Source organism: Myotis lucifugus, unplaced genomic scaffold (assembly GCF_000147115.1).
Source record: "Myotis lucifugus unplaced genomic scaffold, Myoluc2.0 scaffold_164, whole genome shotgun sequence".
Taxonomy (NCBI): domain Eukaryota; kingdom Metazoa; phylum Chordata; class Mammalia; order Chiroptera; family Vespertilionidae; genus Myotis; species Myotis lucifugus.
The window spans coordinates 538,670-566,090 of record NW_005871212.1 but is presented as its reverse complement, the minus strand read 5'-3'; the positions used below and the strand labels follow the sequence as shown (position 1 = coordinate 566,090).

General features: G+C 35.1%; 1 protein-coding gene across 6 annotated transcripts in view; it reads right to left on the bottom strand.

Moving 5' to 3' along the window:
* Nucleotides 1-27,421, bottom strand: part of NLGN1 (neuroligin 1) — a 785,693-nt gene that overhangs the window by 430,268 nt on the left and 328,004 nt on the right. For all 6 annotated transcript variants that reach the window (XM_023759871.1, XM_006095966.3, XM_023759869.1 and 3 more), the window contains one exon: nt 27,039-27,191. In XM_023759871.1, the coding sequence (XP_023615639.1) occupies nt 27,039-27,191 (153 nt within the window). The remainder of the gene's footprint in view (nt 1-27,038; nt 27,192-27,421) is intronic.

The following is a 27,421-nucleotide window of genomic DNA, read 5'->3' as shown; positions in this document are numbered from 1 at the left end:
ACCCCTCCCCACACTGTCATTGTGCCATGGGCTATGCATATATGTTCTTTGGCTAATGTCTTCAACTTCTTGTATCCAGTCCCCCTTATACCCCTCCCCTCCAACCCCTGTCAGTCTGTTCCATGTATCTATGCTTCTGGTTCTATTTTGTTCATCAGTTTATTTTATTAATTTTATTACATTTTTATCCTCAGTGAGGATACCTGGCTGCAAATCAATTCTGGCATGCAACAGTTATCAGTGCAGATATCCTTGCTAAGATCAATGAGTCTGACTCACATACAAAATAGAATTAATGTTTACCTGGCCAACTTTACAGGGATACTGTGAGGGTCAAATGAGATAAGAACTGTGAATGGCATTCATAATGCCAAAGTGACATGCAAATGTATTATTTTTCTTACTTCCTTAAATCTATTAAGCTATATTTGTTCTCCTGTTTCTCATTTTCAAGATTCAACAGATGACCACCTCTCCTTTTCCTCTCAGAAGGAAACATCTAGTATTCTAGGATTGTGATTCATGACTTTAATAGAATATTTAAAACTTTGGGTTTTATGAATCTGTTGGATCCAAATATTTCTTTACATCTTCTTGGAGATGGATAAGAACATAAATAAAATAATATGTGTCTCTGTAAAACACTGAATCTATTATCATCTACCTATTACATACAATAATATCATATGTATCTATTAAAATAAATAACCCATTGACTTATGTTATTGACAATAAAATGGGTTCCCCCCGAAAAATATTTGGGCCTAAATTCTGTTGCCAATTTAAATGATTATTCCAGGAGAATTTTAGCAAAGTAAACTTTATTGACTATCAATTGCAAATTAGACAGATCTTTTATTGGAAGTTTCTCCTCTTTTAGTTTGTCTACACACTATCAATACTTATGGTATCTTGTATGATTAATAGTAAAACAATAACCATATATGAACATGCAGAATACATTTATTTTCAAATAATGTTTTTCTGATAAAATATGTATAAGGTTTAGAGCCAACTGTAAACATCACTACCAACTTCAAGAGAAATTACAAAAGTACAGTCAAATGTAGGAGGGGAAAACTCTACATCTTATTAGCAAATATTTTCTGCTGTGATACATTTAAGGAGATTATTAGCATAAGAAAATTTAGATAAGCATCCACTGGCCTAATTAGGCAGTCCACATACATTCAGTCTATAGAACCATGAATAAATGTTGCTCTGGGAAAATGGAGACCATAGAGATACACCTTTGCTAATGTGAAGCTCTGCCGGAAGCCGGTCCACCCTTGCTGCTTGACACAGTCGCTGCAGGGAAGAAACATCTGCACAGCATATGTTTCAAGGGACCTGGCGTATATGGCATATGTTTGCTCCCCCTCTTAGCGCTACGTGTTTTAACCAGGATCACCTCCCCGAGAAAGGTTGTTTCCCCACCGTGGGGATTTTTCCCTGGAGTTAGGGATTAACAGGACTAAGGAAGGAAATAAATCAGTAAAATCCCTTAGCTAAGTGCCAGGCGGGTAGTTAATCACCTTAACTACGAACAATCATGCTTATGCTACATAATCTTTACTTAGGATAATCTCCTTCAGTTACTTCCTTGTAGCTTAACAGAACAGTAAAGTAGTGACCTAGGAATTGAGATAACATCTTTGGAATAGAATGGATAGGATTAAAATCAACAGAACTAGATGGAGATGGGATTTTTTGGCAAAGGTCAGATAAGAAACTATGGACATGAAACAAGGAACTGTAGAAGGTCAAGGGAGGACCCAAAACATACCATGATGTGATTATAGAGGCATGCTTATAGGATCAAATGGTATAAATACAGATGTAACAGGACAATAGAGAGAGAAGCTGGCTATGCTGATCAACTGAACACTGTCTCCGTGTCCCTCATTCTTTGCCGACTCCATCCAACACCTTTGGGAACCCCTGGACCTGCTGGGGCTGGACCCCAACAAAGCTCACAGGATTTTTCCTTTGTTAACTTCCCTGCTCAATTTGTAGATATACTTTACCTTTTCTACTTGATAAGTGACAATGATTAAATAGAGATTAACGTAGTTTACCAAGGTAAGAGAGAGCATGAGCTTTAAATTCATGTAGATCTGGGTTTGATAATCAGTACTTCCTCTAACTATGAACAAATATAAGCTGCTTAACTTCTCTGATGCTCAATATCCTCCCTTACGTAATCCCATGGCACAAGGATTAAATGAGATAACATATGTGAAGTTTGTAACATAGTGTTTGGAAAAGACAGTGCTCCCTAAATGGAAGTTTTATTATTATTATTATTATTATTATTATTATATTATTATTTTAGAATTTATAAATTTTAGATCGTTTGTAAATATGAAATTTAACTAAACAAACTTTTCTTGAATAAATAGAAAACTACATGTTTTCTATAGACTAACTCAACAATGTGTTCTTCCTTAAGTGATATTTAACAAAATTCCAATAAAAATATGATAAAACTTTATATTATATGGGCTGATTAAAAAATGCATGTAATAAAAATGATCATGAAGGTCAGAAGTTTTCTAAAAGTAAAGAGTAATAGGGGCAGAAATTAGCCAGCCCCAACTACAAAATCCTATATAATAAAAGGGTAATATGCAAATTGACCCTAACAGCAGAAAGACTGGGAATCACTGGTCACTATGACACACACTGACCACCAGGGGGCAGACGCTCAATGCAGGAGCTGCCCCCTGGTGGTCAGTGTGCTCCCACAGGGGGAGCTCTGCTCAGCCACAAGCCAGGCTGATGGCTGCCAGTACAGCGGTGGTGGTGGGAGCCTCTCCCGCCTACTCAGCAGCGCTAAGGATGTCCGACTGCAGCTAGACCTGTTCCCCGCTGGCAAGTGGACATCCCCTGAGGGCTCCTGGGCTGCCAGAGGGATGTCTGACTGCCAGCTTAGGCCCAATCCCCTGAGGAGTGGGCCTAAGCCAGTAGGTGGTCATTCCCCGAGGGGTCCCAGACTGCGAGAGGGCACAGGCCGGGCTGAGGGACCCTCCTGAGTGCACAAATTTTTGTGCACCGGGCCTCTAGTATATTATAAAGCTACATTAAGTAAGTTTGATAGGGGCATATGAATACAGGCAGCTAACCTAAAAGACAGAACAGAAAGTCCATAATATGAATGTACCTGTGTATGTAAGTATAATATAGATCTGGGATATGAAAAGTTAGAATTTTTAATTGGTTGAAAAATATAAATATATTAATAAAAAATGACATTGGGTTCCCCATTTAAAGAAAACATGGTTTTGAGGATAAAATTGTGATCTTTATTTTCATATACAAAAGCAAAAATTTTTCCTACATACCAAAATAAATACTAGAACAATTATGTTTAATTGAAAATAAACTATAAAAGTAATAAAATTAATTTTTAAAAATCCTAGACTGACTTGAAAAGACCATATAATCTTGGTTTATGAAGCAATACATATAAATTAAAGCCATGAAGGGAAAAATATGTAAATTTGACTGTGTAAAAGTACATAAACTTGGCTATATAAAAACCTTTAAAGTCTTATATGAGATTTTAAAGACTCTGAGGGTTATAAATCTGGGATAAAAGAAAACACTGCTTTCTTTTTCTAATCTTTATTTACTTTTATATGCACATGTATTACTTTTAAAGTAAAAACTAGTTATAATATGTTTTTAATATGTTTTTAATGTGGTCTTTTAATACCTTCCCAACTTAATATTTAATAACTAAATAAAATATTAGCTTTGATAGCTTAACAATAGTCTTTATAAATTAATAATCTTTCTGTTCTTTAAAGGGAGCTATTTTATACATCTTTAATGTTTATATAAACTTTTATAGCAAACAGATTTCTTTTTGCAGGGATAAAAATATAAGACGGCATAACTAAAGAATAGTATACAATAAAAAATAATAACCCTATTATGTGGTAGAAAATTGAGGCGTAATGATGTAGTGAAATGTGAAAGAAACAAAATAGGCAATGTGAGAAAGCGTTCTAATATTAATAGAATACTGTCTATGTGTTGGAAGAAACATGTGAACTTTAATTTCAGGGGCCAGCAGAAATCACTTTCTCTTAAGAATAAAGTAAAATATAGACCAAGTTTTATGGAAATATTAATATCCAATGATGGTTTGATCATTTGACTTCTAAGGTAAATGAGAAAAACAACAAAGAGCAAAGAGAATCCAAATATTAGATCATATATGCATCACTCTTGCATTAGAATGAATAACATATGGCTGTGACATGCAGCAAGTACTCTCCCATGAGTCCCCAAATAGTTCTAGAGTAAGAGTTCTCAATGAAAAGGTTTAACAAATTTGCAGGTATATTTTTAACTGATATAAAATGATATTCACTATACTGACCAATGTTTGTAGCCAATACTTGCATATGGTAATTAATTCATCATCAGTATTATATTCATCTCTGATATAAATAATATATGGGTAATACTGGCATAATTTTGTATTCTGAAGAATGATACGTTTTTTATAAATAATAAAAATGCAAAATATCACAACAGAGATTTAAAAGAATTAGTTATCTGTTCCATTTGTTGCATGGATTAGATTTTTTCAATATTTACTAGCTATGTGGTGTCATATTTTTAAAAATAATAAAGCAACCCTGTGTTCTGAATAGACAGACAACAACAATTTATTTTGTTGGAAAGGACATAGAAATGAGATTCATATTATAAGAGCTATATATTATCAAGAGGCTCATTTCATAAATAACTCGCCTGTTGTATATTGCAACTGACATGGTAGGCACATTGAACACTAACCTGCTGTTTATTATTGACCCCTTTTGTTATATTGATGGCACAGATTCAAGTATGGCAATCTTCTTTCCTTTCTCTGCGTCCCTGGCTACATGGCTTCCTTTGGCTAAAACCATACCGAAACATACACTTGAATGTCATAAATTATGACAGCCTGGGAGCTGAATGGAATTCTATTAACTGACCTATGAAATTGGAGAATTTGAAACTCAGTGAGTTAGCACAGGTTGAGCTGTGTGCATTCATTACTGTATTAAATAGATATCTCTTTAACATGCCCATATGTCCAAGTAAACAATTTAAAGACATGGAAATATCGATACATTGATTGAAAAGAAAGACTTTTTTAGCATGTATATATATATATATACACAGGGATGGGCAAAAGTAGGTTTTCAGTTCTTGTATTATTATTTATTAATTATTGTATTATTTTCCATCTGAACAACTGTAAACCTCACCCCTGTATACTCCATCTCCAGTAATTCTATAACTTGCTAAAACTCACCTGGAAAGCATTAATCTACTCTGTGAAGCATCTTGGGATCAATTACCTGTCTAGTGTAGGTAAGAATAAAACATACATCACAAATAATTATTTATTTATTTTATTTTTTAAAATATATTTTTGTTGATATCAGAGAGGTAGGGAGAGGGAGAGAGATAGAAACAACAATGATGGGAGAGAATCATTAGTTGGCTGCCTCCTGCATGCACACTGGGGATCGAGCCCACAACCCAGGCATGTGCCCCTACCAGGAATCAAACCATGACCTCCGGTTCGTAGGTTGATGCTCAACCACCAAGCCACACAAGCAGGGCAATTTTTAAAACCATTAGATATATGACTATGCTCAAGGCCTAGTATTAAATAAGATGGGCTGAATGTTGACTTTTAGAATACAACAAGGCAAAAGAGTAAATGGGAAATCTAAATGCAAGGGATTTGAGAAAACAAATCAAGTAAACTCTACCGAGGAATCTTAACCCTGAAAGTCAATCTTACCTGGATTAGAAAAACCGAATAATTTCCCAAAATTTTATCTGAAGCCTGGACTTCTTCCCTGAACTTTAGACATGGATATCCAATGACCAAGTGGGAACCTCCATTTTGATACCTAATAGGCATTTCAAACTCAATATGCAAAACTGAACTGCCTTGCTACCACAAAGCTGTTCCTTCTGCCACCCTCTTTCCAGGATACGGAAGCTCCCCCTTCGAGAGGCTAAGGACAAAAAACTTGAAACCATCCTTGATTCTTCTAATTCATTCCTCTAGTCTTACCTTCAAAACACAGAATCCAGCAACTTCTCACCACCTCTACACTTACCACCCTGGTCTAAGCCACCATCGCATTTTGCCTGAATTATTGAAGTTGCCTCCCAGCTGGTCTCCCTGCTTACTCTTTTGTTCCCCACCATTCTACGCTCATCACAAATGCCAAAGAATGGCTTTATTATTAAAAATTATTCAATGTGCCCTGGCCAGCTTGGCTCAGTGGATGGAGCCTCAGCCTGCGGACTGAAGGATCCCAGGTTTGATTCCAGCCAAGGGCACATGCCTGGGTTACAGCCTCGATCCCCAGTAGGGGGCATGCAGGAAGCAGCCAATCAATGATTCTCTCTCATCATTGATGTTTCTATCTCTCTCTCTCCTCCCTTCCTCTCTGAAATCAATAAAGAAATATATTTTTAAAAAATTATTTAATGCTTTTCCAAATTACTCAGAAATTTAAAAAAGGCTATTTCCTTCCAATGGCAGCATTATTGATGCTATCCCACTCTCCAGGAGATACCTGACTCATCTGCAGGCCACGTTGCTGTTTCTTGAACACATGAGTCCCTCTCTCCACTAAATTCTTTCGCTTATGTTTTTCCCTCTGCCTAGAACACCATTCTCCCTGATATCTATTGGTGTGGTCTCAATCAGGTCTTTATTCAAAGGCTTCTCTGGCCACCATATCAAAATTCACTACTTTTTCAAATGTCCCATCCACCTTCTACGATGTACAGGGTGTTCCAAAGAAATGTATACAGACTTTGAATACCATTATTAATCCAAATGGGTTAAATCTGAACAGAAAGAAATATCAATTGAGCTATCAGCTGTTAAAGTGTATATACATTTTTGGGGGACACCTTGTATTTTCTCCTCAGCACCTATCACTATTTAACATACTCTATATCTTACCTATTTATCTTGTTTATTGTTTTTCTCTTCTTTTTAGAATATGAGGCAAAATAGAAAAGATAATTTTATCTCTTTTGTTGGCTGCTGTGTCCCCAGTACCTTAAACAGTATCTAGCATGGTATTCCGTGAATATTAGGTGGATGAATGTTGAAGGGTTCTTACTACTTGGGAATCCCCTGCCTTGATCATGCAGAAAGGGATTCCCTGTCCCCCTATCTAGACATATACTCTCAGTCTAGTTTTTTTATTAAAAATTTTAATATATTTTTATTGATTTCAGAGAGGAAGGGAGAAGAAGAGAGAGATAGAAATATCAATGATGAGAGAGAATCATTGATCAGCTGCCTCCTGCACACTCCACACTGGGGATTGAGCTAGCAACCTGGGCATGTGCCCTGACCGGGAATCAAACAATAACCTCCTGCTTCATAGGTCGACACCCAACCACTGAGCTATGCAGGCCAGGCTCGGTCTAGCTTTTTAAATTTCATAAACTTTTAAAGAGCCTACAAAACTCTTTAACTCCTAAAATGAAAATGACAGGATTCACACTATAAAAAGAAATCTGCAATGTCAAATTAATGTATTTAAATGTGTCTATATGATATGACTGTAACTCAAAACTCACAGCATTGTATATACATTTAATGAAGTTTCAATCAGAAGAATAAAGTATATAACTTTACCAAACTCAAAATTATGAAAACATCTTTTAATTTCTTTAGGCAAGCCCGATATTAATGAGGAAATTGGTACAATTGTGTTTATTTTTTGTGGGGCTCCTAAAAGTAAGATTTGGGATCTTTTAAGGTGCTATCCCTTTGCTATCCATGCCTCCAAATTCTTGGCCCAGTGAGATATTAGTTTACTAGTCCCTTCCTCACATGTACAGCTTAATGTTCCCTGCACGTGCTGGACCTCAATGCTGTTTGGCCAGCTGACTCGTATTCATTCTTTAACATGCAGCTCAGGCACCCTCTCTCCCAAGTTGTTTTCCTCACTGACTCTGGCCTGTTCTAAGATCATAGAACCAACTTGGTGCTCATAAATAGCATACACTCATTTACATCACTTTACTAATTCTTACTTCAGTCTAGAAACCCTATATAACCTGGAATATATATAATTGATTTCAGAGAGGAAGGAAGAGAGATAAATAGAGCTAGAAATATTAATGATGAGAATCATTGATCGGCTGCCTCCTTTATGGTCCCTACTGGGGATCAGGCCCACAACCCGGGCAAGCGCCCTGACCAGGAATAGAACTGTGACCTCTGGTTTATAGGTCCATGCTCAGCCACTGAGCCACCGGGCTATAACCTGGATTTTTACTCCATCCCCAAATTCATCCCCGATCACTCTCACCTAATATATTGTGCTCCAATGTTCCTGGTCTGCCTTCTGCAGTCTAACTTATTATAATTTAAGAAACTTGGTCCTTTCTGCTCTTTTCTCCCTAGGATGCTGCATCCCTGGATCTTTGAATGTTAACATGAATGGCCCCAACTTAGAACAGTCTTTTCTGATCCCCTAAAGTCACTTTTCCACTTATGATTGCTGAACATCATCATGTTTTATGTTCCCCAAAGTACTTACTACTCTCTGGTGTGACTTTGGTTTGTTTATTTTCTATACACCTTTTCTTACTTGAGGCTATAATCACCATGAACCAGAAACTTTGTCCTGCTTTCTAGAATAGGACCTGGAACCTAATAGGTGATGAAATTTGTTGAATTGATGATATAATTCATATACCAGCATAATTTATACGTTTACATCACTTTTACAGAAATCAGTCAGCTTCTGGAAAATAGAAAGACTATGTTTCACTTCTCTTCATATCCCCAATATCTAATATAGAATAAATTAACTGGTAACTGTTTTTCAAATGAATGAATCATCATTAACACCTCACCAGAAGCCCTTATTTTAAAAACACTGCAACTAAAAATTTCAAGAAAAAAATGTAGATGGAACCTTAGAATGAATCTCTGAGGAATCAGACACACGAAGTTTAAGTGTTGTCTTAAATGACTAAAGCATCATGGCTGGAGCAGTAATGCTCATGACATATTCTCATGCCTCTTACATTTAGCAGCCTTGACCCATTTCTGTGGACATATCACTAGTGCTGGCCAATGCCATCAGTTATTTTGAACTGAAGCAATGTGCAAGCCTGTGATCTTTCTACGTCTCAGGCATACTCACTCCAGCAATATTATTACTATCAGAGCCTTAACTCAAATGCATTGTATTTTGCTCTACCATAAGACCTATTTAAAAACCAAAATTTCAATTTAGGGTAGGTTCTATTAGCTATTAGAGAGAACATGGAGTAGATTTCTAATCTTTCATCTGGGAAAACTCAAGCATTTTAGAATCTGAAATAAAAGATCAAAATGAGGAGGGCGGTGATTTCAATTTTCCCATGCGTTAGATCTAACGTTCTTAGTTCTACTTCTCATTAGTGGAAAAGTGCACATCAAGCAACATGTAAATAAAGTTTGCGGTAAGCAGAGGTGAGCATCCAACTAATTAGGCTTGGAAGTTCTTGAGCTCCGGAGAGCAGAGTATCAACATCAATTATTTTTTACTAAAAAAAGGTCTTATATTTTAGGAAAAAATAGAACAAAAAGAAGAACTTTAAATAACAGAATGTATTTTACTGATATTAGCTACTACATATAACAAGGTTGAGCAAAGGATATAAGAACTACAATCAAGTCCAAAGAGGAAAAAAATGACATTATGTGTTTTTATTCACACCATAAAATATGATAACAAAGATCTTTTTAATTGCTCATTATCATCATGGTATTGACAAGTACATGGTTAGATTTCCAATGTATTTTAAAAAATAAATAAAAATTAATCATACTGTCAGCATTTTAAAATGCTTTTGCGAAAAAAGTTCTCAATCCCTTTCAATAGAGTACATTAGTCTGAAATGTAATAAAGCATAATGTGAATTCTTATGAAGTGAATGAAAATGAGGAATATTTTTAAAATAGAGATTTTTATTCCTCTCCTCATTTGCATTGGCTGTTTGGCTGGCACCATTTTCTGTGTTCCTCTCTTGGGCACAGTTTAAGGAGGTCTAAGTAGCGATTTGGCCCACTTTAAGGCTGCCAGATTGTTGGATGGAGTTTTTATATACTCACAAAGATGAAAGAACCCATATCAAGTGTCTAGTCTACTTTATGAATATCATAGTGCTCTGTGTTAACTAATGAAAGATATTTCTAGTTATTTATATATGATATATTGAAACTGCTATGAACGGTCAATACACAAACAAACCTCAAGCCATAATGTCAGTATATAATGTCAGCAAATCATACTCTTGATGATAATGAACATTTTAATTTGGATCAACAGTCTTCATAATAGCAAGTGCTCACCCAAGGAAATCATAATATGAGTGAAAGGAGTATGGGAAGAAAATAGCAAAACATGTATTTATCATTATAAAAGAAAAAAAAAGAAATCTAATGTTTGCAATATACAGAATGACACTGAAGCTCTCCCTGGGTATGTAAATCAGTCATATACACATGTCATAGGCAGTGCATGAGGACTCCTGAGGGCAGGGAGGACGTTGCCTAGAAACTGTCACGACCTTGTTAATCTCATTGTTGTAAGGCATACCGCAGATTATATGATCGCAGTTAGGTGGATTTATCATTGATGTCACCTAATTTTAGTAAAACTGACATTCACACGGAACAACTGGCTCAAAGGATTCCTGCAAGCAAATCACAGATTGAAGATGTTACCAGTACCAAAATGGCAAAGCTGATACTTCATATTTCTCTTAAAAGAAAGCTTGTAGCCAACTACATTCCAAGAAACCACGACAATTTAACCTGACAAAAATTCAGCCATCAGAATTATCATAAAGACTAGTATATGAATTTAAATATACTATGATTAGCAATGAATTGCTTCTTAAATGTGGCTTTTGTGTCTTTGAGAATCATCTTTTTCATCTCTAATAGCCATTAAAACTAAACATTAAACTGATCTTAGAAACAGTCGTCCAAATTTCTGGATGACAAAATGTAACACTAATATCTTAATAATGAAGCTTTTCTAAACATATGGCTTTTAAAAAAAGAGAGATGTGCTTAAAAATGACTAAGATAAAATATTATTTTTAAATGCTATTTCATCTTCCTAAATTCCTTCAAAATTTCTGCCTCCTATGTATTTTATAAAATATATTAGTACCATGGTATATGTATATAATTTACAAAAACATCCATGAGTTGAAGATTCTTGCTTTAAAATTTTCTCCTAACAGATGAGTTTAATAATAATTTTTTAAAATATATTTTTATTGATTTTTTACAGAGAGGAAAGGAGAGAGATAGAGAGTTAGAAACATCGATGAGAGAGAAACATGGATCAGCTGCTTCCTGCACATCTCCTACTGGGGATGTGCCCGCAACCCAGGTACATGCCCTTGACTGGAATCGAACCTGGGACCTTTCAGTCCTCAGGCTGACGATCTATCCACTGAGCCAAACCGGTTTTGGCAATTTTTAAAAAGTTAAGTAACAAGAGTTTAGAGCTGCACTGCCCAATATGGTGGCCCCTAGCCACCCAGGACTATTGAGCACTTAGAATGTGGTACTTTTATGTTTTAAGCACTTAAAACTTGTATTACCTAAGAACTACATTTTTTATCCTATATAATAAAAGGCTAATATGCAAATCGACCAATCACTATGATGCACACTGACCACCAGGGGGCAGGCACTCAATGCAGGAGCTCCCCCCTGGTTGTCAGTGAGCTCCCACAGGGGGAGTGCTGCTCAGCCAGAAGCCCTGAGCCGGGCTCCCAGCTGGCTAGCGCAATGGTGGTAGTGAGAGCCTCTCCTGCCTCCACAGCAGCACTAAGGATGTCCAACTGACGGCTTAGGCCCACTCCCCGGGCCTAAGCCATCAGTCAGACATCGCCTGAGGGCTCCCAGACTGCTAGAGGGCACAGGTCGGGCTGAGGGACCCCCCCCCCCCGAGTGCATGAATTTCATGTACTAGGCCTCTAGTTTTATAGAATTTTAGTTAACACATTTTAAACATACAGCAGTGTCAAATACTATTTTCTTTTAAACACAACTGCATTTTTTGGGGGAAGGCTATATTTTACTTTAACTGTTGAAAATACAGCATCTGAATTGAGATGCTCTAAGTGTATAAAATATAACACCATGTTTTGTTTTGTTTTTATTATAATAATTTATTTTTTAAAATATATTTTATTGATTTTTTACAGAGAGGAAAGGAGAGGGATAGAGAGTTAGAAACATCGATGAGAGAGAAATATCGATCAGCTGCCTCCTGCACACCCCCTAATGGGGATGTGCCCGCAACCAAGGTACATGCCCTTGACCGGAATCGAACCTGGGACCCTCTAGTCCCTAGGCCGACGCTCTATCCACTGAGCCAAACCGGTTATGGCTAACACCATGTTTTAATGTGTAAAAGATTCAAGATGACCCAATAATAAATTAATGTTGATTTTGTCTAGAGATGATAATATTTTGGTTAAAAAGAATATTAGGTTGAATAAAATAAAAACTTTAAAATAATTGTGGCTATTTCTTTTTACTTTTCTTTAATGCAGCTGTGATAAAATTTAAAATTATATATGTGGATTTCATTATAGTTCTATTGGACATCTGGTCAAGAAGGAGTATGTGGTGGATAGGGAGATCTCTAAAAGGAACATTTAAGAGAATAGGTCCATAACTTTTTCAAGATTCAAGACTAGAATAATAGATGAATTTTTTCCAACATATGAAATGTGTCCTTAAGCATACCATTTTAAGATAATGTGAAGATATTATTATTATTGGGATTTACTGAACTTAATGCCCCTGGGAATTTCCACTGAAATCTACTGTATATCACTTGAGTTATAAGAAAAGTCATATAGTGCTAACTAACATGTCATTAAATTGAAATTTTGAAATTACACAAGTTTAATTCTATTTCAAATAAAATAGCAGCCTTTTAAATAAAAATCTATGTAAAGAGTGGACCAAAAGCAAAGGACAAGAAAATAAAAAAGGAGAATGTCACATTGATCTTTTTAAGAGAATAACGGAAAACAACAAATTTGGGTTCTTTATCATAGGATACCATTGTTAAAAAGAAACCTTAAGTAAACCTTCCCTTCCTCTTAAGGACAGCAGATGAACTGCGCCAGCCACAGAGGCGCTCTTTCTTCAAATCCACTGACTCAGTCTACCTGTACTAGTGGGTCAGCAAAGTAAAATAATTGGTAGTTTTCTCACACAAAACCAATCCAATTAGAAATTTTAAATAGAGAATACTTACACAGTATAAAAATCTCTCTCTCCATTGATTTATGTTCAATCTCCCCTGCCACCTGCTGTGTCAGGAAGATCCCTCTGACTGGATTCCAGTAACAGAGAAGAGGTCACCCATGGGGTAGAGGACTGCAGGTAAACAGGGCACAGCAGGGCTTGGCCTGTTTCTTTTTCCAGCATTTCAACTTAGAATACTGTTTTTATAACTGTCCCGGAACAGGCAATCCCATAGGAAACTTCTGTTGTAGAACTTAGTGCCTACAATACCTTTGATTTCTCTGAAAAACTGACATGTTTTACAGCCCTCCTGATATTAAAAATAAAATCTGGTTGAGTTTCCAGCTCAGAACCCAAGTCAGCAACTCTGGAAATGTTTCAAAACTGTGTGTGTGGTCCTAGCCAGTTTGGCTCAGTGGATAGAGCATCAGCCTGTGAACCAAAGGGTCCTGGGTTTGATTCCTGTCAAGGTCATGTACCTTGGTTGCAGGCTCTTGCCTGGTGCAGGCCCTGGTTCTGAGCTTGTGCAGAAGGCAACCAATCAATGTGTTCCTCTCACATTGATATTTCTGCCTGTCTTTCCCTCTCTCTTCCACTCTCCCTAAAAATCAATGGAAAAATGTCCTCGGGAGAAGATTAACAACAACAACAACAACAACAACAAAGTGTGTGTGTGTGTGTGTGTGTGTGTGTGTGTGTGTGTGTGTGAGTTTGTTTTTCGCCTTTCCAGGTCTTCTATTTTCTCTAGACCTCATTCTTTCTCATTTTTTATTTGTATGTTAATATAATTATATTATAAATACATAAACTGTCAGAAATATTTTCTAGAAAATCGGAGGGTAAAAAGATGTAAGTTTTTTAAAAATGTAGTTAATAACTTTTTAAATATAAAGATTATATAAATCATAAAAAATATTATTAAGATTAGTACTCATTTGCATACAGAGTAAGCTAGAATTAGGGAAAAGTTATATATGCCTACTGTAGTCTCTCTTAAATACATTCTTCTAGAAAATAAAACAAAATATTAACAATAGATATAAATTCTCTGCTTTAATATAGGTTACAGATTGGCTCTAAAACAAAATATCAAATATACACTCTGAAAAAAAAATTTCTTATTGACTTTAAACAGATAAAATTGAGATATATTTCAAGGAAAAACACCATCTAGTGAAGCAATCTTTCTATTTATGTTACAAAGGAGGAATGGATATTTCCTATGGCTTATTTTCATACAAAGTCAAGAAAATTTAATCAAATTACATTAAATCATTACATGTTCTTTTATTTTTCCAGAGAGTTGGTGCTAGTTCTAATGCTATTACCACAAGAATTCTTTTTAATAATTTATTTCTGTTTGAGTATGTTACAAGTCTCTAAGAGAAATGACTTTTCTAGAAAAGCTGTTGCTTTTCAGAGCTCAAATGCAAGCAAGCAACTAGCAAATACCAGAACAGAGGTTAATATTTCTCTTGGGTGTGTTGTATCACAGGGATTTGTCTCAGCTCTTTAGAAAGGTTTCTAAATGGGGACTTTATCAATATATAAATCAGTTGAGAAATACAACTTGTCTCATATTTGGAAAATGTTTCTAAGAATAATAGTTAAATCTATGGTCCTATCTGCACTGTTAGAGAAAATAGATAGGCATGTGGGTAATCAATAATCAATTTAAGATCTCTCACCTCAACCTGTCAATTTGTGGCAATAGTTAAGCATCTGTAATTGAATCCAAGATAGATAAAGCCTAAAAAGGCAAAGTTAAAGAAGTTATATATATATTTTCTTTTTCCCCTTGTCTTTACAAATAAAAAACACAGTTTTAAGCTGAGCTTGAAAAACTTACAGATTTCATAGTCTGTTACATATATAAAGGCATTGTTATCCATTCTTCAATACTGTATACTAGTATTTCAATCCAAAGAGTGGTGTTTCAAGCATATTTTCACGTTTACCTTATGCTCATGAGCACCAATATTTTCACTCACCACATGCTAAGCAGGAAACGGAATAAAGCAAATATTAAATGCACGGTAAATGCAGAAATCCCTAATGAGTTGAAAATAAATTACAGCTTTCATGCTTGACAGTTTCAGTAAATGGGGCAGTTCTCCAGGGATCCAGGGGCTTGTCTTGACGGTTCTGGGGACAGAGTGTTGCTATCATCCACAAGACCTAAAGTCATGCTTGTGGGTGTAGACAGGAGGCCTGGCATGCACCTGGGTACTACTCTTCAGTAAGCACATCTTTCACTACCAGCCACCCTTTCTACTTGCTCTGTATCCTAAAACATGTGTATCATATCCTGAGAAGGACAAAAATTTGCATGCTTCGTGATGACTTTTGAATTTTTTATGGAGAGCATTCTGCCTGTCTTGAGGAGATTGAAAAACCAGATAAGACAGTGTTTATTTTCTGGTGTGGGTAGCAAGGCATCAACTAAATTGCGCAGTTAATGCATTCAACAATAACAAATGGAGTTGGCTTTATGCCAAAGTGAAGGCTAGGCTGCCTCAGCTATGGAAGCCGAGGGAAGAGATAGATGGAGCTGGCTTGAGGTAATTTTATAGACAAGTTGGGTGACAGCTGGGTAATGTAGATTGGGCAGGATGGTTATATGTGGCAAGTAAGCAATTAGAAATGATCCTGGTAGGAAGTGAGGAGGTTCGCCTGGCTTGAGTGGAAGGGGCTTTCCAAAAACTAACAGAAGACAGCTTTTGCTAAGAAGAGAAGCAGCATACTTTAGCAGACCTGAAATGGCAGGATACATGTGGAATGGACCCCAGAGATGCTTAAGAGATTTAGGGTGTAGAGCCAAAAAAAAAACAAAACACAAAACAATACAAAACAAAACAAAAAACGAAAGAAAATGGCATTCTGTTGTATTTGTAAGGTATGTTTAAGATAATCTAGGCTGTAAATTTTGGTCTGGAAGGTCAGGGGTCAAAAAATCTGGCAACCCAAAGTGAGTAGGTAAGGGCAATAGGAATAGAAAGGAGACACATATAAGGTATTAAAAAAAATTGAACTGTGCCAATTAACAATAGAAAGGCAAAGGGAAAGGAACAATACCCAAATGTTTATGGGGTAAGCAGTTCGAGGAAGGACATTAGAAAGAGAAAGATACTACAAGATGTCCTAGTAGGGAATTGCAATACATTTCTAAGGTGAAGTAGTGAGAGTGGGTGGAACATGGCATGAGGTTATGGGAAGGTGTGGGAGTACTGCCTTGTTTTCTTATTGAGGAATCAGCAGAAGGAGCAAGGATCATTGAAAGTAAACCAACCTAAAAGACAAAATCCAAACCCTCATTGTTTGTTTAGAACAAAAAGGAAAATTGGCCGAGGTGAACAAGAGATCCATATCTCCATTTAAAAAAAACCAGTAATGTGACTACCTGACTATGCAGCATGGCTGTTCTCAGAGATACAGGGCAGGTGAGGGAGAAAACCTTCAATTGTCTCTGAAAAGCCCTAAGGTAATACTCTCACCCCATAGATCCAATACCTAAAGGCTACGCACTCCCTTGGGATCCTTCCCCTGTGTATGTGTATTTCATAAACCAGTTTTAATCATTTTAATTCAAGTAGAGAACACTGCCTGGTTGTTGTGGGTGGTCTGTTTGTTTGTTTAGATTTTTGCATTTTTACCACAGCTGCTTGTTTAAATGACTTATTTTGTCTAATTACTTGACATATTCTACAATTATTTCAAAATATTTTAACCATCATTTGTAAATTACATGGGGGGAAAACAAACCCCTCCCCCCCAATGACAGTTATGCCAGCATGATAGACACAATGAGGCCTGTCCTAAAACCCTCAGTTTACATATCACTTCCACAGATATTCTTTTCTTAACAGCCTGGTTTCTTTGGAAACACACTTAGCAAACATTGTGATATAGTTTTGTTTCTTTGATTAATGGCAATCTTCCTCACTCACTGTGAGGTCCAGAGAGAAAGGAATGAGGTTGATTTTGGCAACAGTGTGAACACAGACTCGGAACTACCAGGAGCCTCTAGTGGGCAATTAGCAAATGCTTGTGCAATTAATAAATGAATAAATGAATTCCTAAATTAAGATGCTAACTTCTGCTCTGGAAAGAAAACTAAATATCTTCTGTAGGGTGTATTTAGTTGTGGTCCTTTGAGTACCTGGAAATAGTTGGTCAGTTCTGCAACCAGAAGAAGACCTTGACTAAGCAGTGAGTGAAATTTATGCTCTGTCTTCTGAGGTCTTATTCTAAATCACTGATCTCAATGTCTCAAGAAAATAAACCACATACTCCCAACTTCCTCCCAGAACTAATACAAAATAACAATATCTCCTTTTTAGAAAAACTAAGAGATTAAGTGAAGCCAAATTAATAACCTAGCAAGACAACTAAGGTGATAACATAATATAGTAATTTATTATAATCTCTTGTATTGGACAAACTAGAGTAATATTGACTTACACTCCTTAAAGGCAGATATTCAAAAGATCTCTTTATGATTCTAGTTTGATTCCTTTCAGTATAAAAATTAAAAAGAAGGACAATTTGGCAAAATCTCTGGTGCTCTTTGTTTAAAAAGGAGATAGATATTTATACTCACCTGAGTCAGCCAGGGCTTAGCTAGTCCCACAGTCCTCTATGAGCAAAATATCAGTCTCATTCACAAACTTACCAAGCATTTCACTTTAATGAAGCACAAGACATTCTTTGTTTTGTTTTGTTTTTAATTTTTGTGGGTATTTTTTTTTGGGGGGGGGGTATTCATAACAGAATATCAACATTTTTTGTTTAAAAAAATTTAATGTTGACATTATTGCAGGAATAACCCCCCAAGGTCTAGGCCTACTCAACAAACCTTTCAAAATGCAAATCTAATCGTATCACTTATCTGCTTAATGTCCTATCATTGTTCCTCATTGTTCTTAGAAGTCCTAAATCTTTAACAAGATGCTGCACGGCCCGCTGCCTGTTTTCATCTTTATTTGACACTGCTCACTCTTATCCAAAGTGTCCAGCTGGGTTTGCTCAGTTCCTGTAACATGTCAAGCTTTTCTCTTCCACTGGGTTTCACCCAGACTTTCAAATTCAGCCTTGCTTTCCTCTCCATGACCACATCTGATCATAAACTATTGACTCTACGCTTTCATTTTAAATCCATTCAACATATATTTTCTAAGCAAATAGCTCTGGAGATGCTAGACATCAATACCACCAAATAACCCAAATATAAATAGGAAATATTCAATGTAATACAAATAATTTTTAAAAGTAGATGACTTATGATGTGGTGCCTCTTTATAGACTTCATAAACATCCATGGTCTCTCTAGTAAGAGAACATTTAAGCCAAGGTCAGAAAAATAAGAACTAGCCCCACAAAGATTTGGGGTAGAGGTAACAGAAAATATAAAATATCTATGGTAGGAATGAGTTTGGTATCCACAGAGAACTAAAGATGGCTGGAACAGAGAAGAAGAACATTTTAAGATGAACTAAGAGATAGATGTAAGAGGTATAGGTACAGATTGATGCAGGGATTTGTCAGACAGGGCAGGGAAGAAGTTTGGATTTTGTTCTAAGTGAGTAATGGGAAGCCACTGGAGGGCATTAGGCAGAAAAAGTGAGCTCTTATAATTCATCTTTAACAAGATAATCTGATTGTGCTGTGTGGAGAATGGGTTATGTATATGTAGGGAGCAAACATGAAATGGGAAAATAACACAAGAGGCTCAAGGAGACTTGGCTTAGGTTGGTAAAGCGGGGAGTGGAAGGAAGGAGACAGAGCCAGGATATTTGTTGGATGTGGGTGAAGCTGATGAATTGGATGTTGAGCAAAAAAGAGAGACAAGTCAGGAGGACTAAGTAGTTTTTGCTTGATCACCAGATGAATGGCAGGGCAATGACATGAGTGTTCTGTTGAAGAGAAGACCACCTGTGTTAGATCCTGGTTCTACCACTTAATGTTGTTTGGCCTGTGTGTCTGGGAATATGTTACTTAGTTTCTCTACTCATTTGTTTCTGCATTTATGAAATCAGGAAAATAACAACCCTACCTCAAAGGGTTATGGTGGGATTTTAATAATGTAATTAATATAAACTGCTTTAAAATAGCTTTTGGCATCTAAGTCCTCAATGTACATGGCTATTACTACTGCTATTGTTGCAATTATTATTATAACCTGGATGTGGAAGACAATGAAACATGCCGACCGATGAAAATCTACGTATTTAGCAATTAAGTTTGAGATATTCATTAGACATCTACATGGAGATGTCGATAGGTAGGCCCGTGAGCCTGGAGGTCTGAGGAATAGTCAGTTCTGATGATACAGTTTTGGAAGTCACTTCCATAGAGCTGGTGTCTAGAGCCATGCATGAAGACCCCTAACGAGACATTGTAGAGAAAGAAGGGAAGTGAAGCAAAAATTGTGAGGATGTGCATTTCAATGTTCAGAGATCAGGGTAAGACAAGGAGCCAGCAAAGGAGGCTGAGAAGGAGCAGACACTGAGGTAAGAGAAAAATGCTGGGGTGATGCCAAGAAACAAACTTATAAGACGGGACTAGTTACCTGTGTCCTGTGCTATGGAGAGATCATGTAAGATAAGAACAGAGAAGTGCCATGCTTCTATGTCTCTGGATCTATTTTGATGATCAGTTTATTTAAGTTCATTAGATTCCACATATGCTTGAGATCACATGATACTTATCTTTCTCTGACTGGCTTATTTTGCTTCTTATAATACTTTCCAGGTCCATCCATGCTATTGCAAATGGTAAGAGTTCCAGAGACACAGAAACATGGAACAGCCTGTTAAACCTCAGAGAGAAGGTGAGGGGTGAGTAGGAAAAGATCAACCAAAGGACTTGTGTGCATATATGCATAACCCATGGACAAAGACAATAGGGTAGTGAGGACTGGGTGGGGGGCGGGGACAGGCTAGAAGAGGTCAATGGGGGGAAAGGGGATATATGTAATACTTTCAACAATCAAGATTTTTTTTATTTAAAATGCTTTAAAAACAGAGAGAGAGACAGAGAGAGAGAGAGAGAGAGAGAGAGAGAGAGAGAGAGAGAGGAGAGAGAGAGAAGTAACCAAAGGAATCTACAATCTGGAGGTCCTTGGGAATCTTGACTAGGGCTTTCTCGGTAAAGTATAAGAAATGGAAATTTGATGCCGTAACCGGTTTGGCTCAGTGGATAGAGCGTCGGCCTGCGGACTGAAAGGTCCCGGGTTCGATTCTGGTCAAGGGCATGTACCTTGGTTGCGGGCACATCTCCAGTAGGGAATGTGCAGGAGGCAGCTGATCGATGTTTCTCTCTCATTGATGTTTCTAACTCTCTATCTCTCTCCCTTCCTCTCTGTAAAAAATCAATAAAATATATTAAAAAAAAGAAATGGAAATTTGAATGTCATTCCTGGAGGAAGCTTTTTCTCAGTTTCTAGAATAGATTAGCTCCTTTCTCATGGCACTTGCCATTTCTCTAGCACTTACCATACAGATGACTGTAAAGAAAGCCAACTTTGAACTAAATTGTTATCTATGTAAAAGATCTCATTTGTGTAATTATTCACTTATTTTCTGTCTCCTAATTGCCAGTAATTACTGAATAGTAGAGACCACATCTATCTTATTTTTCACAATATCCTAAGTAACTAGCAGAATGCCTGATACATAATACTGCTCAATTTTTATTGCATGATTAGCTATATAAATAAATCAATGAATGACCCAATATGACTGTATTTAAAACACATTGAAAAAAAACTGATTTCTTTTAACTAACACCCACAGTAATTGACATGCTTACTTTCATGTTATTTTTAAGTTTTTGGCATAAATAATAATTATTTTTATTGTAGGCCATCTGAAATCATTTTGGAAGAAGTAGGTAGAATAAAATTAGTAAACAGTTTATTTTTCAAAAGAATAAACAATATCTCTACTCCAGAAGGTCATTTTAGCACTCAATATAAATTTGATTACCATCCAGCCCTTATTAAAACCCAGTAGATACAACTGATATTTGAGAAAAGAAATATATGAATCAAGTAAAATGTCCATTGCTCTAAATTGATTTTTAGCTTTATCCTGTTATAAGTGAAATGACCAAATATCTTATTTGAATTGCATTTGGTGAAATGACATTATAGAAATAGTGGGCATCTATTATTAAGTCTTTGGCCTTTATAGAGGGTTAATAAAAAAATCATATACTGAGAATATTCCTGAATCTGCTAATAAAGACAATCAGACATTTCTTATTCAGCATTCAAAATAAAAACAACTTATATGGTAAATTTCTTTGTAGTGCCATACAGTGTGAGAAAAAACTTCATTTGTATATTCTTCTGATTAATATGTATTTTTACTTTATCTGCGAATAACAATTATGAAAATAAATCCATTGTCCTTTTGACCTTGCTTCTAGGAAATTGGGTTGTACATTTCTGTTTAATTCAGTAGATATCCATCGCCTAAGTTTCTGTATCTTTTCTCTACAATACATTATTCTATTTTAATATGATTTTAGCAACTTATATGCATGCGGTTGTCACTAATTATCTTCACTTTTTTGAAGTCCAAAGAACATGAATAAATAAATAGAAAAAAAATGTCCTTTCCTCCCTTTTGTTAATAGCAGAGATAATCTACTCTCTTGGTCTTGCTCAAATAAAACCATTTCTATGGAGACATTTTTGACTTTTCAAACACAAACTGACTCCCTCTCATATATTCCAAGAACACATTTGAATCATCTTATAAAATTTAAGTATATATTACTCTCAAATCTGAGGTAACATTGAGAGTTTTTTAATGTGTTTATTTGTTTTAGGATTTAGAGACAGACAGAAATAAAAATCATGCCCAAAAGACCCAAAACCAAGAATAATAATGAGAAAATGTTGCTCCATTTCAGGAATTAATATGCTTTTCCTTTTAAGTCATGAAAACTCCAAGACTTTACTGAATCTCCTTGCTGCTAGGTTGCTGGGATTCAAATATGGATCGCAATCCCTCATCCGTATTGATCCATCTGATATTCCATACCTCCACTTTTGTTTTTCTGGTTTTTCTTTTAATATGTCAAGTGACTATGCACAAATCAATTAATCAATTCATATTCCCATATGAAGAAGAATATCAATTATTATTCTTTACTGAGTGTTTATTTCTCCCTCAATTTGATTAAAATCTCTCTAAAGAGGATTATATTGTTCTTAATTTTTATCCCACCTAGGAGATATTGCTGGAATCAAGTGTTATATATACTATGATTTACCACACCAAAGTTACAATTATTTTTCTCATCTGATAATACTGGAAGCATTTTTTAAAAAATATATTTTAATGATTTTTTATAGAGAGGAAGGGAGAGGAATAGAGAGTTAGAAACATTGATGAGAGAGAAACATTAATCCGATGCCTCCTGCACACCCTCTACTGGGGATGTGCTCACAACCAAGGTATGACATGCCTTTGACTGGAATCGTACCTGGGACCCTTCAGTCCACAGGCCGACGCTCTATCCACTGAGCCAAACCAGTTAGGGCACTAGAAGCATTTTTATTGCATAGACAATACCATTAGAAGAATTAACAAATCTCATTAACCATTTCGAATAAACTAAAAATAAATTTAGGTGTTCATCAAAACTGATATGCAATAAAGTTAACAAAAGCTTGTTTTAAATGGTTTAGTCATACATGGCATTATATAGTTAGTTTAGTCTTATTCTTCAAATACAAATGGATGGCCTAGCACTTAAAATTATTTTTTCCCATAGATGGATGGTACAGACAGATATTAGAATACTAAATCAAACATTTAATTAGACTCCAAAAATTTGCCAAATTTTCAAAGAGTTATCAGTAGTACTTCTAAAATCTTTAAAACATTTTTTCCTAAAATAAATCATAGGCTTGAATTATGAACATATAATTGCCTCTAAAATTTATATATCAAGATAAAAGTAACAGTAAATTTCCATCTGACAAAAATCTTATGTTTACCTCAATTAGATCCCAGCAGTGGTATAAAACTTTAACTTTTTCTCTAAAAATAACTTATCAATTTATTCTAACTTAAGAGAAGTGCTTGAAACACATTTTAACATTCAATTAGTTCATGTATTCTTTTCATTTTTGAGATTTGCCAATATATCATTTGGATTGTTTCTACTTTCAAAAATTTTTATTGCACAGTATCTCATCCTAAAGTGAAAAAAACTTATTACACATTCTCTCCCAATTCTTATCTATAAGTACACATGCTTTTCCTATTCACAATCCTAACATTTATTATTATTTTTCTCTTTTAAGAACACATAATAAAACCATTTCTCCCTAACTTTCCAATATGATACTTATCATTATGTGTTAAAATAGTAAAAATAACTATTAATAATTATTCTGAATATGTTTTAAAGCACTATATAACAATGTATAATATGACAAAGGATGAAGAGTTAATACTGGCAAAGAATGTATGTAATCAAATGTGAAACAAAAGACTAAAATAAATGTTCACTAGAACTGTGAGACTGAATGAGAGAAGGTTACCGAGGGAGCTTTAATACAAACCTGAGATAGTGAGGTTAGCAGGGAGATCCCTGTAGCCTCTTAATTTTGTTCTCAATCTTATGAGCAGTTTTTCTTATCACTACCAACAGCATTTCCTGTGCATAAATAGTAATAGTCTATGTTTCCACTCCAAAGGAAAGCCCAGAATTTTTTTGGTTGAGCAACTGATTCCAACCTATTCCCAGCTTCTTCAGAGCAATGATGTCATAGGAGCTATTTTTTATTTGTAAGCTATTTCTACTTTGTCAGAAACAAAATATTTTTCTTAACACAACATGTTTTAAACTGGAACCATGGTTGCTGGACAGCTGTCTGAATTTTATGACTAAAGCATTATCACATTTTTGCTTATTGCTAACACAAACAAACAACAACAACAAAAAACCCTGTAAATACATCTCCTCTTGGAAGAAAGATTCAAATCACTACTAATTACATTGCCTGTTTCAGACAGCCTGAGTTTTTTCTGTCAATCATCAGAGCAATAGTACCATAATTAGCCAATTTGTACATTGGACCTCAAAACTCATTTCCTTCACACCAAAACATTCAAATCAAAACAGAGCTCAGAATCTTTTCTGATGTGAGATCAATTCTTATTTTTTACTTGATTTCCAGCACTCTCCCAAGTGCAAACTAAAGAGCAACCCTTGTGGGTCCTAGAAATCTTGGCTTACCTTGTTACTGTTAGACACATTGTGAACGACAACAAAAACCCTACAGTCTTTATTGTACTCTGCCAGCTGAGCTGTTGATCTGGCTGTGCTATACCACCCATGCAAATTGTGCTGAAATAAATGCTCTCAAAATTTATTTCTCATGAATCAATTCATTTAAATACATTTTCATAAAGCCCAACCCATTTTTTAGGAAGAAAGTGACCAGAATATATCAGTTCTAGAACGAATGTTTCAAGATGCATCTAAAAGTGTTGACTAAGAGTTTTGTATGCTTTCATGTTGAGAGGAAGTCTATAAAGGACAACGGATCCGTAGTGCTGATTATTAGGAGCCAACTGATGTTAACCCTAAACAAATATTCAACACTGGGAAATTATCCACCATCAACACCAACACCGCTTGCCATTTTACAGACCAAACAAGTGATTAGATGCTTCATGGTTTAGCTGGATAATCTGTTGTCCTTCCACACAATCATTCTAAGTGTGGCATTTAAAGACAGTATATGGGTATATGGGCATGAATATAAAATCAAAATCAGGTCCTCATCAGTTCTAATATATAAAACGCTGGCAAAATGTACATTAACATAATAACATAGTTCATTTGATGGAATCTTACTTTATGTTTATGTGATATCATAATAAGGTAACATAAGGTTTGTTCAAAAGATTTGTTAAACATCATCACACACACACACACAGAGATAAGTGGATGTTTAAGTCCTTAAGAACACTCTTAACAACACTTTGGAATGTAACTTCAAATTTTCAATTAGCAAACTGATCACTGCATCAAAATTTAGAAATTGAGAAATTCTGAAAAATATGAGAATACTAATAAAAACAACTGAAATATAAATAGCACTATAATTAAAATTAAATGTATTCAAATTATTGAAGATTATGACATTGAAATGTTCCATAAGAAACAAATGACAACATGAAACTATTTAAGAATTATTATGACCATCTCTATAAATCTTCTAATATATAGAGTTTTCACAGAAAGGAAGACATTTAACCCTGTGCACTGAAATTATAAGAACATCTGAAGCAATGCATAATTAGATACTATGGAGGAAGTAATGCATACTGAACAAAGCTACAGAAATAATTTATATTCACGTTGATACAATGCATCTATTATATCATCCATGATACTCCAAATTTAAAATAGAAAACTAGAAAAGGATCAAGATTTCAACTTTGCATTGCTAAAATATCTTGTTCCCCAAAACATACAAACAAATGACAAAAATTGTTCTCTTTTTATATTTTGAGAGTTGCATAAATACAGGATTATAATTACATAGGAGTTAGAATAATAATAACTAATACCAATGAGGAAAACAATTGGTTTCTCAATGACTTAAATATATAATATTAACAATTAATATAAAAGACAATATAATTGAAATTCCTTTTTCAAAATATTTTAGAATAAAGAATGAAAAAGGAAGGTGCCTCTTTTTGCCAAATAACATTATAAATTATACCTATTTAAGTGTACAGTATGGAATAAGACTTTGAGAACAATGAAAATTTTAAAAATAAATTCATTTTTGATAAATTGTACCTTTTCAGCAAATACTAAAATACTACAGCTAAAGGTATTTTATTAAATTATATAGTAATTTTACTCCTCAGATTGTGATAATACTAAAATATATTAAATTCATACAAGTAGAATAGCATAGCAATTTTATGTTTTCTAAGTTGGTTATTTCATAAAACACCATGCTTGTTTCAGAATACTTAATGTTATTTTGCAAATAATATTTCTTTACAGATATCTTCAAACCAAGAATGCCCACTTTGATTTTGCTTTATATATGCACAATTATTTAATTGAACACTTTGTCCTTTATAAACTCAATGCGTGTTTTTCAAATAAAATAATTTAAACAAATACATTTGAACAAAGTACTTCTAATTATTATGACAAATTAAAAACCAAACAAACCTAAACCACATTGGCAAATAATTTCGTCACAAAGCCAGTCCATACATATATACTTAAAGATGACATAAACGTGTTTCTAAGCTCATAGAAAACTTCTGGGAAATTTTTAGCTTTGTAAAAGAGAAAAGGAAAGGAAAGAAAAAATTTGCCCAGGGACTAATTCTTCCTCAGAAAGGCCCTGCAATTGTTGCCTTACACAGTTCTACAAAGCCAAACCTATAATGCCAAGAACATTCCTCAACAAGGCAAAGAATTTCATTACCTTTTACTTTTAAATCTTAAAATCAACCCTACCTGTCTTTCACCTAGTAATTTATGAACATTTATAGACTGTATTGAAAATATCAGAAATCTTGGTTCAAACAAGTCAAGAAGCATAGAATAATGAATGAAACAAAGCGAAGCATAACAAAAGCCACAACAAAACTATCACATATTTCATGGATTAATGGTGTAAAAAAAAGAGATTTCTTACCAAGTACCCCAAGTCGGTAGTTGACTGTGATGACGATCACATTGCCATAACTTGCCAAGACACTCCCATCATATAAATTTCCAGTACCTTCCATATATGAGCCACCATGGATATACACCATCACTGGTTTAGGACCCCCACTGTCCCGAATATCTGAAAGAACAAATGTTTGGCAATTGTTCTTATCCTCAAAAAAAAAAACAACAAATATAATAAAGCAGAGAATACATTTTCCATTTTAGGGACAAGAGGTCATGGTTTTTATTTAGTTATTTAAATTGCTGTTTTTGTTAAAGTGTTTCTTAAGCAACTCTTATTAACAGCTGTTGCAGAAAAGAGCAATATCCATTTTTTTCTATCTAAAATTTTGTTTAAAGCTACAA